The sequence below is a fragment of the Corvus kubaryi genome, unplaced genomic scaffold (assembly GCF_017639235.1).
Source record: "Corvus kubaryi isolate FWS band 111438036 unplaced genomic scaffold, C.kubaryi_AGA036_p1.0 split3-37344, whole genome shotgun sequence".
NCBI lineage: Eukaryota > Metazoa > Chordata > Aves > Passeriformes > Corvidae > Corvus > Corvus kubaryi.
Genome location: NW_024582088.1, coordinates 915,519 through 929,082, shown reverse-complemented (window position 1 = coordinate 929,082; position 13,564 = coordinate 915,519). Strand labels below are relative to the sequence as shown.

Here is a 13,564-nt window from a genome sequence, read left to right as displayed (position 1 = left end):
CCGGGCGGGGCGGGGCGGGACCGGCTCGGCCCCCGGCACCGGCGGCGGCACCGCCCCGGCGGGCTGATCCCGCACCCCGGGGATCCCCGGGACTGCCCCGCCGCTTGCTCCGCAGCGTCCCCGGGGAGCGCGGAGCATCCTCAAGGAGCCCGGACCTGCCCCGCAGGCTCCCCGCGGAGCACGGAGCTGTCCCGGAGCATCCTCGGGGTGTCCCACAGCATCCCTGGAGATCCCAGAGCTGCCTAAGACGCCCTGTGGAGCCCGGAGCTGCCCCACTTCGTCCTCAGGATGCCCCAGCCTGCCCCTCCGCGTCCCTGGGGAGTCCGGAGCTGCCCTACAAGAACCCTCTGAGAGCTTAGGTGGCCCCACAGCACTTTTAGGGAGCCCAGAGCTGCCCCACAGCCACATCTGGGAAGCCTAGACTACCCCACAGACACGTGTAGGGAGTGCAGAGTGAGCCCCCCCCAGCCACTCCTGGAAAGTCTGGAACCAACCCCTCCACACCCCTGGGGAGGCCAGCTCTGTTCTCAGGAATACTGGCCACAGCCCCACATGTGCCCTACAGAGCCCAGCAGAAATGAGCCATCTTGGGGCCTCTGGCACTTTGTGGGGGCTGCAACATGGGCAGACAGTCTGGGTTTGCCTGGCTGTGGGGCCCCGGGACCCGTCCCTGCACAAGCCTTTCCTGGGACACTGCAGGAGGACTTGTGGGTCACTGTGAGCTTTCCATGGGGTTTTCCATGCAGGGTTGTGAACAGCAGCGTGGGTCATTGGGGTTATTGCCCGGCGAAGCGAGTGATGGGAAGGTTGGGGATAACATTTTGGGACAGACCACAGCTATGTTGGGGGCGCTCAGGCATCCGTGGTGCACCTCCTGCAAGGCGGAGAGGGGGGACAGTAGCAACGGCAGCAAAGCAGCTCTTTGTGCAAGGCTGAGTTACAGGATTTCTCTGGAATCCGGAGTCTGGCTCATTTTGGGGCCAAGCAGGATGGGGGCACTGGAAGGACAGGGCTGGGCTGCGCTGTCCCGAGGCTGCTCCCATCTCCAAACCCCTTGTTTGCTGAAATCCTCAGCCCCCAGAGCTGCACAAGCCCCTCTCCCCTGCACCCCTGCCCGCCCCCGAGCTGTCAGCTCCTTACATAAGGTTGCGGCTACGCCCAAGATATCACAGGGAGAGCTTGGAAACAGGAGGCGAAGGGTAATGGGGAAGCACAGCCCCTCCAAAGGGTATTTTTAGGCTTCACCTGATGCTCCATTCCTGGGCAAAATGCTGAGGTTTGAGGCCATGTCCTGCACTGGTCTGAAGGGGGTTGACCTCCCCGCTGTCCCCAGTGAGGGGATGAGGCTTTTTGGGGTGGTCGGTGCCCTGGAGAGGAGGGACATCTCTTCCAGCCGGTGGGATTCTGTTGTTTCCATCTGTATTCTGGGTTTTCGAGCTGCAGTGTGGCTTTTTGAGCTGTGTTCTGGCTGCTCCCTCTGGGATTCTGTTCCGCAGGCTGCCTCGCCCTGCAGGCAGCCACCGCCATCTACAGCTGGCGGGATGCGGCCCTTTCCCGGCACTGGGACAACCAGGGACCCGCTCCTCCTCAAAATCCAGCTGTGGATTTGTGCCTCACAGCCAGAATAGCCTTCGGACGCTGCCCAGCCGCTCTGGTTAATGTTTAATGAGGAAACAACCCATCATCTTCTCTGCTGAATTCAGGGCTTTTTAAATGCCAGTCGATGGGAATGTTTCTTTTTAAACGTGCCTGGGGGATGTGAACAGCTCTGCCTGCCCGCAGGCACCAGATGGAGCAGGGGTCTCTCCTCGCTGCCCAGGGGCTGCCTCAGTCCGGGGGTTTTCACCTGCTCCTACTTGAGGCTCCCTTGTCCCCCAGAAATGTTTCTCTAATTGTCCTCCCTAGCAAATGTTAATTGCAGCAGCACTTTGGGTCCATTAACCCTCTTGGGTGCATATGGAATTTATGGCAAAATGGGGGTGTCAGGGAAGGGAATTCTCCTTTTTTGTGTCAGTTTAGGGGTTTGGTACTACCCGTGTCATGAGGGGACAGCACTGACTGTCATGTCCAGTGCAGGGGGGACAGGATCCCCCCCTCAGCCAACCTCCATCACGGCTCGGGGTGATCCAGGCTCACCGTGTCCACCTCAGGGAGCACAAACCTTGTCACTCCCATGGAATAATCTGACACAGACACACTTTTCATCCTATTTTATTACTTCACACCCTCTTTTCTATCCCAAGCCAAGCCAAGCCAAGCCAAGCCCAGCCATCAGCCACAGCATTCTCACATCCCCATCCTCACATTCTGGTGTGACAAACCCATTTCGGGAGGGATCACAGAATTACCTGTGTTCCCACCCCCCGGTACGAGCTCTCTGACAGCCCCTCCTGCTCCGCTGGGCCTTGCAGCCCGCTGGCAGCACCACAGGAATTCTGCAGCCTCTGAGAACCTTTAATACATTTTATTTTTGTTTTCCCCATGTTTTTATCAGCTGGGTAAGGGGCTGCAGGCTCTGTAACCATGACACAAACCCTGGGAGTCCAAACCTTAACAGAAGAGCTTCAAGCTGCGTCTCCCCCTGAGCACCTCACCCTTTGCAAGGAGTCATCTCTCTCAAGAACACCTGCAGAGCACAGCATGAGCCCTGATCAGGTGCACAGTCACCTTTTCAGACTCAGTTCTGCCCCCCTGCTGAAGCACCCGCTCCCTCAAGCTCCCTCCCCTTCCCCAAAATCCATCACCCAAGCAGCAAGGCGACAAAACCCCTTTGCCAGCGGCAGCTTTAAATCCAAAATCTCCCCCCCGAGAATCACAAAAAATTAACTGTTGTACAAGGGAACCACCCTGGTGATGCCCTGCCTGCAGATCGGGCACTTTTTGGGCTCGGGAAGAGCCTGGTAGCACTTGTGGCAGGAGCAGACGTGGCCACACTCCAGGAAAACGCAGGATTTGGTGCTGCTCAAGCAGACCACGCAGGCGTTTTTGAGGGTCTCACCGCCCTCGGCGTTCGTCAGGCGCTCCTGGGCCTGCCGGAATTCCTCCTGCATCTGCCTGAGCTGCTGCTTCTCCCGGTGGTGCCGATACTGCTTCCGCAGGAGGAAGAAGAGGACAGCGCAGGTGGCAAAGCCAAAAACGACGGTCAGGATTTTCCAAAAGCGGACACTGGACTCTTGTTTCTGCAGCAAGGACTCGAAATCCAGGGCGCTCAGGTAGTAGGGCATGCCCTGCTTCGGGGGCTGCAGCTTGATGGTGGCGTTGTCCAGGACCAGCTCTCCCACCCCGGTCAGGGCCGTGCCCACCTTCAGCATCTGCTCTGTCTCCTGGATTCCCTTGGGACGCTCCCCGCTGATGTAGTGGCCGATGACGTCCGTGAAGGACTGGACAGAGGGGTGGAACTTCTCGTACACCGTCTCCAGGCTGAGCTCGACGGCGTCCAGAGGCTTCATCACGCGCACGGTGACGCCGGCACCGCCCTCGGCGGGGACCAGGTCGAAGGGGGTGGTGTTGGTTCTCTGGTGGATGATCTTCTCATAGTCGTTCCTGGGGAGGGAAAAGGGGGGGGAACACAGCCTGGGATGACCTGCTGGTTTTGGGGACTGCCACATGGGATGTGCCCCAAGCAGAGTTTCTTTGATGGGGGTCTCTGGAGAACAACACCTTTTCCCTCATGGCACTGTCCAGGTGTGCACGAGGCCACTCCACCCTCACCTCAGTGCTCCACAATTAGTGGGGGCTTCCTTCATGCCCACCTAACTCCTCCTCACCTGTCTGTGGCATTCCCAGCTGTCACACATCACCCCGTGAAGAGAAGCACCATGTGTCACACATCCCAGTTTGATAAGTGTTATCAAATCCTTATCAAAGAGCATCGCTGGGCTCTGTTTCAGCAGATCTGGAACCCTCCTTGGGTCCCCTGGGTGTGGGAATCACCCAAATCCAATTAATTTCTGTTCTAAAACCAGGTTTTTTTTTTGGAAATGCCATCCTCTGGCCACCTCTGTAACAAGGTGGAGCTGATCTGCCTGTGTTGGGTTACTCAACATGCTCTTCCCCTCCAGCCCCTCTGTGAACTCTAAAAGCCCTAAAACACGCCCCATTTTGGCAGCTGTCACCGTGGAGGCTACTTTGGGATCCAGCTCTGAAGCACTTGGTCACTCTGGCCATGCCTGAGGCCATTTCAGGGTGTCCCACCCCCCAAGGGCACCCCAGGTGGGCACCAGGCACGTACCAGAGGTGGGTGGTTCTGTTCCACACCATCTTGTGTTCCTGCAGCGTCAGCCTCTGAACCACCCCCTTGCAGTTCTCCACAAACTGACTGCTCAGGGTCTCCTTCACCGACCGCACCACACCTGGAACGGAGATCCAAGGGGCTGCTGAGGTGCTTGTCAAACAAACCTTGGACAAGGGCCCGGAGTGACAGGACAAGGGGGAATGGCTTCATACTGACAGGTGTCGATGGGATATTGGGAAGAAATCCTTCCCTGTGAGGGTGGGCAGGCCCTGGCACAGGGTGCCCAGAGCAGCTGTGGCTGCCCCTGGATCCCTGGCAGTGCCCAAGGCCAGGTTGGATGGGGCTTGGAGCAGCCTGGGACAGTGGAAGGTGTCCCTGTCCGTGGCAGAGAGTGGAACAGGATGAGCTTTACGGTCTTTTTCAACCAAAACCATTCTGGAATTCTAAGATGGGGGGCAAAAGCCTGAGAGCCCGTGTTTTCTGCTGTCAGGAGTCTGTGGCTGCTTGGCGGGGGGGATATGACCTGACGGGCACAGAAGGAGGAGCTGGCGATGGAACCCGTCGGTGAGGAGCAGCTGGGGGGAAGATGTGCCCCCGACCCCCGTGTGAAGTATCGCTGTGGGCCCTGACCCTACCTTCTATGACCGCATAGGGCACGCAGCGTCCGGGCGCCTCCAGCAGCACGGCCCGCAGGTCCCCGTCCAACCGGACCTTCCTCGCGCCCTGTGGGGAACAAACAGAGGCCGCGGCTCAGCAGGCGCGACCAGGCCGCGGCCCGGGGGCCGGGCCCGTGCACTCCCCCGTCGCACCCCTCGCACCCACCTCGAGCCCGCGGGCCACGCGGGCCTTCTGCCGGTAGACGGAGTAGAGCAGGGCGGTGATGGCGGTGCTGGCAGCCAAGAGCACGGCCTGTGCGGCCGAGGGCCGCCCGCCGCCCTCCATGGCCGCCGGGCCCGCCGTTGCCACGGCAACCTCCCGCCGCGCCGGCGCGAGGTGATGACGTCACGAGCAGCGCTCTGGCAGCGGCGGAGCCGCCATCGAGATGCGGGTCCGCCAAGGCCGGGCGGGGGGCGCGGGGACCCCCCAAAGCCTTGTTGGGGTGCGGGGGGAGCACAAAATTCCCCCTCACAAGGGTTACGGGTCAGGGGAGGCAGGTCAGATCCCAGCCTTACGGAGCTTTAGGGGGACAAACCCCATCCCTGGGAGTTTGGGGGGAGGGACAGGTCGCAGCCTCCCCACCTCTTACCCCCACCTCCACCCTGGGGTCCTTGGGGAGGACATCAAACTCCAGCCTCGCCAGTATCTCAAGGGGGATTAGCCCAAGTGCCAGCCATCCCTTAGGATCTTGGCAGCTGGCCCCAAATCCTAATGCCCCCAGGTGCGGGGAGGAGCATTCCCCGTGCCACCCCTCCCCCCCCCCTTTGGGGGTGGGGGGCCAACCCAAATTTCACCCTCCTGCTAAGTTTGGGGGGCAGTGGTCAGATCAAAGCCTGCTCCCCCGAGCCTGGGAGGGGATGTCTCCCCAAATCCCAGCCCTATAGCACCTTGGGGAGGGGGTTTTAACCCCTCACTGGGCTCTGGGGCAGCAGCACCGCGTGGCCCCCCCACTGCGAGGGCTCAGTCTCAGGACGCAGCCCCCAGCCCCACTTTGCAGGTTCCTTCTCCCCCACCCCACGCAGGGCCATGGCAGGGTGGCAGGACCCTGCTGGGGGGGACACAAGACCCCCCACCCCCACCACCCCATCTCCTTACCATTGCTTATTCTGGGAAAGCAGCAAAAGGGGAAGAAAAAAAATAGCAATTTTTCATAAATTATTGATTTTCAGGCCCTTGGTGCTAATTTTGGGGTGTGTGGGGGGGTGCAGGCAAGTTCTGCTCTCCAGTGGGGTCCAAGGGGCCGAAACCCCGTCACAGCTGCCCCGACGTGGGCGGCACAGCCGCCCCCCCAGCTCTATATCTAAAAAATCAAGTTGCCATGACTACGCGGAGCAGCTCTCCCCAGCCCTCGGTGCCGCAGGAAAGCACCGTGGACCCCGCAGCCCCCCCTCCTTGGCTCGCCTTTCAGGGGGTAAATGCAGTATAAGCCCCCCAAACTGCCTCGGTGCCGAGTTCAACGCTGTCGTCCGCCGGGGTCCGGGCGAGACACAGGCGCCGTCACACCGCAGAAAACACACATGAATTTTATTATTATGGCCGCTGCGGAGGAGGCACGAGAGCAGGTTCATGTGCGGGGCCGGGGGAAGGGGGTCCCTGGGGTGCAAGCCCACCCCTACCATGGGTCTTCCTGCAAACGGAGCCGCTGTCTTGTCCAGATTGATCCTCGAGGAGGGTCCAGCACCGGCCTGGGGCGCAGGGAGGGCACCTCATGCCCGGAACGCGGTGACCGCCGGCGCTCAGCACACGGCGGGCCGGGGCCCGCGCAGGCTGCAGCCCCTCATGTCGCTGGCCAGCCGCAGCACGGCCGCTCGCTCAGGGTCCCCCAGGGGCGTCCCGGCGCCGAAGGCCTCCTCCTCCTCCTCCTCCAGGATGGAGCTGAGCCGAGGGGCGCAGCGGGCCCGCTCGGCCGGCGGGCGGTAGGGACACTTGGCGTTGAGCAGCCTGCGGAGGGGCACCAAGGGCACGATGGCATCGCCCAGGAGCTGCTGCTGGACGTGGCGGAAATCGCTCTGTCTCTTGAGGCGCTTGAACTCGTTGAAGGCGGAGGCCGAGGTCTGGTAGAGGAGCAGCGCCATGGCGCGCGCCTTGTCGGCCTTGGAGACCAGCACGGCGTGGCAGCGCAGCACCACCGCCTTGTTCTTCACCTGGTGCCGGTACACCCAGGCGAACACCTTGGGGTGCCGGCGGTCGGCGGCGCAGTAGGTGATGCGGTGCAGCAGGTACGCGTGGCCCGGCCGGCGGGCCCCCTTCTCGCAGGGCGTCATGCGGATGCCATGGGGGCCCAGCGTCAGCTTCATCTTGGCCCCGCCGGCGCCCGCCTCGCTCTTGGCCCAGATCTTGCCCACCGCCTCCTCGGTGCAGCCCTCGCCCTTGGCGTGCAGGGTGACGGCATTGCCCAGGTACCGCACCGTGTACGTCGGGTCCTCCTTGTTGAGCTCCACTTTCTGTCGCTTCCCGCGGAAGACGCTGCCCAGGCGCTCCAGCGGGCACTCGGGCAGCAGGTCCGGGCAGGAGCGGAGGAAGCCGGCCAGCAGCGCCGCGTAGCTCAACCCCGGCCCCAGGCTCTTGCCTTTGCACTTACGTTCATTTTCCACCAGCACGAACTTGCTCCGGCGCCAGGGCAGCATCTCGGCTCCGCTCCGCTAATCCCGGCCTCGCTCGCAAGCAGCGGGACCCCCCCCCCCCCCCAAGCCCCGAAGCCGGTTTGGGGGGTGTCCCCGCACCCCCCCCGCGCAGGGGGTGAAGCCCCTACCCCGGCAGCGGGAGGCGGCCGCCGTATCCGATCCGGCTGCCCACGGAGGATGCGGAGCCGAGGAGCCGCCGCGTTCCGGGTGCCGCCTGCGCCTGATGCTGCGGGAGCGACGGCGGCGGCTGCGGGGACGCGGCTCTCCGTGGGCTGCTCCACCTCCCCGAGCACGCGGGGAGCCGCCGGTGAACGGCCCCCGCCAGCTCCGTGCGCGCTCGCTCCGTGCTCCGGCAGGGATGGGAAGCCGGGGGGGGAATTAAACCCCCCACGCCCCTGCAGCAGCCAGACCTCCAGCCCCAAAACCCACCGGCGTGAGGGGAAATTCCCTGATTTTCCACCTGCGAGGGATGATTTTTGGGAGGGTCATATGATGGCTTCTGACACTACAACGACAAAAAGGTGGGTTTTTTTCCCGCAAATCAGTGCATTGCACAAGGATGTGTGCCAGGATTTGCACATCCTGCAGGTTTGCTGGCATTTTTTCCTCCAAACCTCCCGTTTGCCCCTGTTATTTCCAAGCCAGTGAGACCTCCTTGCTGCTCCTCTCCTTTTGGGCTGAGCTGGTTTTTAACCTGTTGCTTTTATCTCTGGCCAAGGCCCCAGGACAGCTTCTCTCCAGGAGAAATGGAATGTTATTTCCCCATGGCACATCTTGGAGAGGATTTTTTGGGAGCACTGTGAGCTTCCAGCCCTGCAGTGGAGTCTGAGGCTGCTCAGGATTCAGCTCCTTTGGCTCCAACCCTGATTTCCACCTTTTTTTTTTAACCATCTGGATGTAAAGCAGGGAGACCCCCAGGCTTGGGGATGCTCTGTTTGCCTTGGGATTGAAAAATGGGAAGGAGAAAGGGGTAAAATAACCACCATGTGCCCCCACTTTTAGTCCATTTGGGGAAGAAAACCAGAGTGGGGTGTTGCAGGGAACAGGAAGCCATTTCCCAGCAGCTTCCCAGATTTTCTACGGTTTGAGTGAAGCAAATACAGCCTTAAAATAGCAGCTTCACAGGCAGACAGCACCAGCCCCACTCTCTCACTGCCACGGCCTTGACAGCCTCATACGTTTTTGCAGCCAAAATAATAAAAAATGCATGAATTTGTCTGTTTTTCAGCTTTTCTGATGCAAACATGGGCTGTGTGGTTTGCTCCCAGTGTGAGGATGGTTTTGGGGAGATGGCAATTAGGGAATTAGTGCTAATGAGGAAGATTTCTATCCATGCCAGCCTCTGTCTTTTACAATTTCTATTCTTGCCCTCACTGACTGAGGTGAGGACTGTATTTACTTGCTCGGTGTTCATATTGAGAGGGCAGGTGTGAACCCACCCAGAAAGCTTCTTTATTTACAGATCCCACGTTACTGGGGTCGGGGTGGGGGGGTGTCACTCTACACTGGTTTCATCCCACAGTGCCACCCACAAGCTGCCCTGGGACTGGTTTTCCTTTTTTCTCCCAGATTTTGGGGGGCAAAGGAGACTCTGCACTGCATTTTATAGAGGGGAAAACAACATGGATTTGCAATTTGAAAGCTGAATAAGAGGGTTGTGGGCTGGTTCAGGGCTGCCAATCCCTCCTCTCACTCACTGTCCTGGCAAGTAGGGAACTGTCATCATCGGGTTCCAGAATGAACAAGCACCCACACAGTGTGTGGTAGGTGGGTTTCCCAGTTATCCCTTGGACAATACCCATCTCAGCATCCCAGCTTTGGTTTCTTGGGGTGCCTGTGGTGGTCTCACTGTCCCATGCTCTGTTTCAGCTCCCGGAGTTTCAACCCCCTCAGAAGCCACTGCCAATTTGGACACTGCTTCCCAGCCTGTTGTGGCTTCTCAGCAGCGACCTAGCACCAAGATTTGCTGGCAAAACCAGCAGGTAAGGTCAAAATTCTCCCCAAATCCAACAAACTGGACAAAAATCCCAGTGATATATCCTTGGGGGCCGTGATACCCATCCTTGCAGCTAGAAAATGGGGCAGGAAGCTCCTTGGGCAAGGGGAAAAATAGAGAAATCTTTAATTAAAAAGCAATTTGATGATCTCCTGGGAGCCCTTTACCTTGTGTGGGCTGATTTCCATGGAAGCACCAGCCAAAGTGAATTTGGGCTCCAGCATGAGGGCATCCCAAACTGGGCTTTTAGCCACCTGTGTCTTCAGCCAGTTTTCTCCTGCTGCCTGTAGTTAGAAGACCTGGGAAAATGTGAGATATACAGATACTATTTTTTATGCTTTCAATCAAATTAATTTATTTCTTTTGATCTCACTGATCAGGAACTGTTGTTCCTTCCGCCCCAGGAATGATTAATGACATTATCCTGTGAAGCCACAGAACCAGTTTTGAACTGACGAGGAAAAAACCTCCGGGACAGCAGCGGAAAAATGCTCTGCCGGGACAGAGAAAGGAGGAAGTAAATAACAAAAACAGGAGAAATTGGAAAAAATGAGGCAGCTGGCAGGGAGAGGACGTGGGAATCCCTGAGCACGATGCTTTGGGGGCCAGGGCTTCCCCTGGGGATGCTTCCCGGAGCTCGGCTGCGTGCTGGGGCGTTATCCCGGCGTCCCGGCCAGCCTATTTTCCAGGCGAGGAAATATTTAACCGCGGCGTCAGCGGGCAGGGCAGGCGGGCGCAGGAATGGAGGGAGGCGGGCAGCACCCGGTCGCCGCTGTCCCCCCGGGCCAGCCCCAGGGTGACCATCTCCAGCTCCTGCTGCGCCGCAGCCGGGAGGCCAAAAACTGCGCCTATTGCCCCTACAGCCGCTTCCCGGTGGGAGCCGCACTGCTCACCGCCGGCGGGGAGATCTTCTCGGGTAAGATGGGGACCTGAGACCCCCCCGGGGATTTTGGGGAGCCCCCAGCAAGCCTTGGGTCATGTATGAGGGTGTAGCAGGGTCATCCCGGGGTGCTGGTGTTGTGTGTCCTCCCCCGCTGCCTCTTGGCAGCCGCCATCCCGGAGCGAGCCAAAGATCACAGTGGATGGGAAAATAAATAGGGGAAGCAGGGAAAATGGCTTTTCTTTGTAAATTCCCTAAGAAGAAAGGAGATGATGGGGTTAGGGGTGGCTGATTCCGGGGTCTTCCCTGCAGGGTGCAACGTGGAGAACGCCTGCTACAGCCTGGGGGTGTGTGCCGAGCGCACTGCCATCCAAAAAGCCATCTCCGAGGGGCACACCAGCTTCAAGGCCATGGCCATCGCCAGGTGAGGGTGCTCCGAGAGCTGGAATGGTGAGGGACGGGATGGGGGGCGAGCAGGAGAACCCCTGGTACTCCTCTGGGGCAGCTTCTGCTGCAGCAGCCCCAGCTTTTGGGGAGGGAAAGGAAGTTTTTGCATGGTATTTTTTGAGGAATTGGGGGGCAAATCTGTTGTGGCTCTGTAGTTATTGGGGCATGAAGGTCTTCTGCAGGTGTTCCCCCCTCCTCTGACCTCAGGACTGAGATCTGTGCCCTTCTCCTTTGGCAGTGACATGGGGGACCACTTCATCACACCCTGCGGCGCCTGCAGACAAGTGATGAGAGAGGTGACAGCTCGTGTGGGGCTCCATGGCTCCTTCCCTGACCCCAGACAGCATCCCCTGACCCCAGGCATCTTGCCCTAAAACACTTGGAGGTACCAAGGAGGGTGCAACCCCCCATCCTCAGCCCCATGGCTGGCTCCAGGCTCCTCAGATTGCATTATCTTCTGGGAAAGGAGTATTCCCACCCTGGGTGGGTGTTCAGTGGGAATCCATTAGCTCACCCTCCCCAGGGGAGTTTATTCCTCCAGGTGCAGAGTTTTGCCCTCGAGTCCTTACTCTGGCTCTGGCAAGCCTGAAAAGGGGGGTTTTCCTGCAAAAGCTGAGCTTCCCACAGATGCTGTCCGGCTCTTGTCTCCCTCCTCCCGCAGGAATCCCAGCTCCCGCAGCCCGTTTTTGGGTCGTTAATATTTAATGGGTCGAGGGGCTTAGGTCGAGTGTCAGATTCAGCAGGCTCAGAGGCACCGGGGCTCACCCTGGTGGCGTAAAAACACAAGATCTGAGCCCAAAGTATCCTCTGGGAGAGGTGGAGGTAATGCTGATAAGCCAACCCAAAATACATGCAATAGAGGGGGATGCTCCCTGTGAACCTGAAAAGAAAGGATTGTATGAGTAATTTGGGGAAGAAGTGCAGGTTCTACTCCCTTCTTCTTCTTCTCCCTCATCCGTCTCTTCTTTCTCCTCCTCCAGTTCGGCACAGACTGGGATGTCTACCTGACCAAAGCAGATGGCACCTACATTGTCAAGAGGCTGGAGGACCTGCTGCCGCTCTCCTTTGGCCCTGAGGACCTGAAGAAGGTCTGAGCAGCGTGGCCACCGCCAGCCTTTGCCCTCAGGCACAGGGGACAATGGTTTTCCCCAATTTTCTCAGCCTGTAAGCAACTTTTTGGGAACAACGCAGTGGGAAATGTGTTTATACTGTTAAGTTGCCTGTTCCTCTGGCTCACCTTCTGATTCAGTGTTGATTCGCAGACTCCAGCTCCACATTGCCCCGAGGAAATGGCAAAATCAAATCATAGAAATTCCCTGTTATTAGTAAAAAAAGCATCCAGACATCCCTGTAGGCAAGGGAGGAGTTTGCAGACGGAGATGGGTTTGATGCACGGCTTGGTACGGAAACCACTCCTGAATAATGTGAAATCATTGCTTGGGAAAGTGCTGCATCCTTCAGCTCTGAAGAGGAGTGAAAGCAAGAAGGAAAACCGTCAGCCCCAGGAGTAATTAATGAGCCCATCCAGATTAGGTGGATCGCTGGAACAGGAGGGTTATCACACGGAGCATGTCCTTTGCTCGTTTCTCCCCAGCTTGTTTTCCTTGCTTTTATTCCATTTGGGGGGAAGAAGAGGACAAGGAGTTTTTGAGGACTTCTGGAGAGTTTTGTGCCTCCATGATAATGCCATTTGCTGATTGTACTATTGATTTATAATACAATGATAAATGAATTCGTTATGTTTCCCGTTACGTTGCTGGGTTCAGCATTTCTGCCATGCCCAAGTGAGATAAAATCAGTTCTGGTTTATCTCCTGCAGTTGTAGCAAGTGATGAAACACACGGAGTGGGGTCCTGGGGCTGTCCTGCAGCCCAGGCAGGGCTGGGGGGTGCTGGATGTGTCATGGGAACCTCATGAGGTTCAACAAAGCTGAATGCAGGGTGCTGCACCTGAGTCAGGGCAACCCCCAGTATCCATACTGGCTGGAGAATGGAGAGCACTCCTGCTGGGAAGGACTTGGAGATGCTGGTGGGTGAGAGGCTGGATGTGCCTCGGCTGTGGGGCTGATCCCCACATGGGCAGCAGGAGAGGGAGGGATTCTGGCACAGGTTCCCAGAGCAGCTGTGGCTGCCCCTGGATCCCTGGCAGTGCCCAAGGCCAGGTTGGACGGGGCTTGGAGCACCCTGGGCTAGTGGAAGGTGTCCCTGTCCATGGCAGGGGGTGGAACAAGATGGGTTTTGAGGTCCCCTCCAGCCCAAACCAGTCTGTAATTCTGTGATTTGATGATTCCACACACTGGGCTGTGCCCTGGCTGTTCCCAGGGCAGTGCTGTGCTCCATGCCAAGGCGCTCCCAGCTGTGTCCTCCGTGCCCTGCATTGCACAAGGCTTTACCTTGGCTGCACCCTGCCCTGTGCCCTGTTCTGTGTTCTGCTCCATGACCCACTCCATGCCCTGCTCGATACTGCACTCCATGTCCCTTTTCATATCCTGCTTCATGCCTTGCTACATATCCTATTCCATGCCCCTCCACGTCCCATTCCATGCCTCACTCCATGTCCCGTTCCATGCCCTATTCAGTGCCCCACTCCATGCCCCATTCCATGCCTGCTCCATGTCGTGCTCCCTGCCCATCTCCATGCCCCATTCCAGGCCCATTTCCACACTTCACTCCGTGCCCAGCTCCGTGCCCCATTCCCTCTCTCCGTGCCCCATTCCCTCTCTCCGT

The 13,564-nt window shown here is 58.6% G+C and overlaps 3 protein-coding genes across 3 annotated transcripts; 1 reads left to right on the top strand and 2 right to left on the bottom strand.

Moving 5' to 3' along the window:
- Window positions 1-2,195: 2,195 nt before the first annotated feature.
- MUL1 (mitochondrial E3 ubiquitin protein ligase 1) lies at window positions 2,196-5,214 on the bottom strand. The gene is made up of 4 exons (XM_042015852.1): window positions 5,057-5,214; window positions 4,870-4,957; window positions 4,232-4,352; window positions 2,196-3,543 (listed from the first exon to the last, which is right to left on the bottom strand). The coding sequence occupies exons 1-4, from the start codon at window positions 5,174-5,176 to the stop codon at window positions 2,823-2,825; spliced, it is 1,050 nt and encodes a 349-aa protein (XP_041871786.1). The 5' UTR covers window positions 5,177-5,214; the 3' UTR covers window positions 2,196-2,822.
- Window positions 5,215-6,398: 1,184 nt separating this feature from the next.
- FAM43B (family with sequence similarity 43 member B) lies at window positions 6,399-8,030 on the bottom strand. Its single transcript, XM_042015854.1, has one exon. The coding sequence runs from the start codon at window positions 7,516-7,518 to the stop codon at window positions 6,628-6,630; it is 891 nt and encodes a 296-aa protein (XP_041871788.1). The 5' UTR covers window positions 7,519-8,030; the 3' UTR covers window positions 6,399-6,627.
- Window positions 8,031-9,892: 1,862 nt separating this feature from the next.
- Window positions 9,893-12,570, top strand: CDA (cytidine deaminase). The gene is made up of 4 exons (XM_042015855.1): window positions 9,893-10,427; window positions 10,704-10,815; window positions 11,077-11,134; window positions 11,819-12,570. Exons 1-4 carry the CDS (start codon window positions 10,253-10,255, stop codon window positions 11,930-11,932), a joined length of 459 nt encoding a protein of 152 aa, XP_041871789.1. The 5' UTR covers window positions 9,893-10,252; the 3' UTR covers window positions 11,933-12,570.
- Window positions 12,571-13,564: the final 994 nt, after the last annotated feature.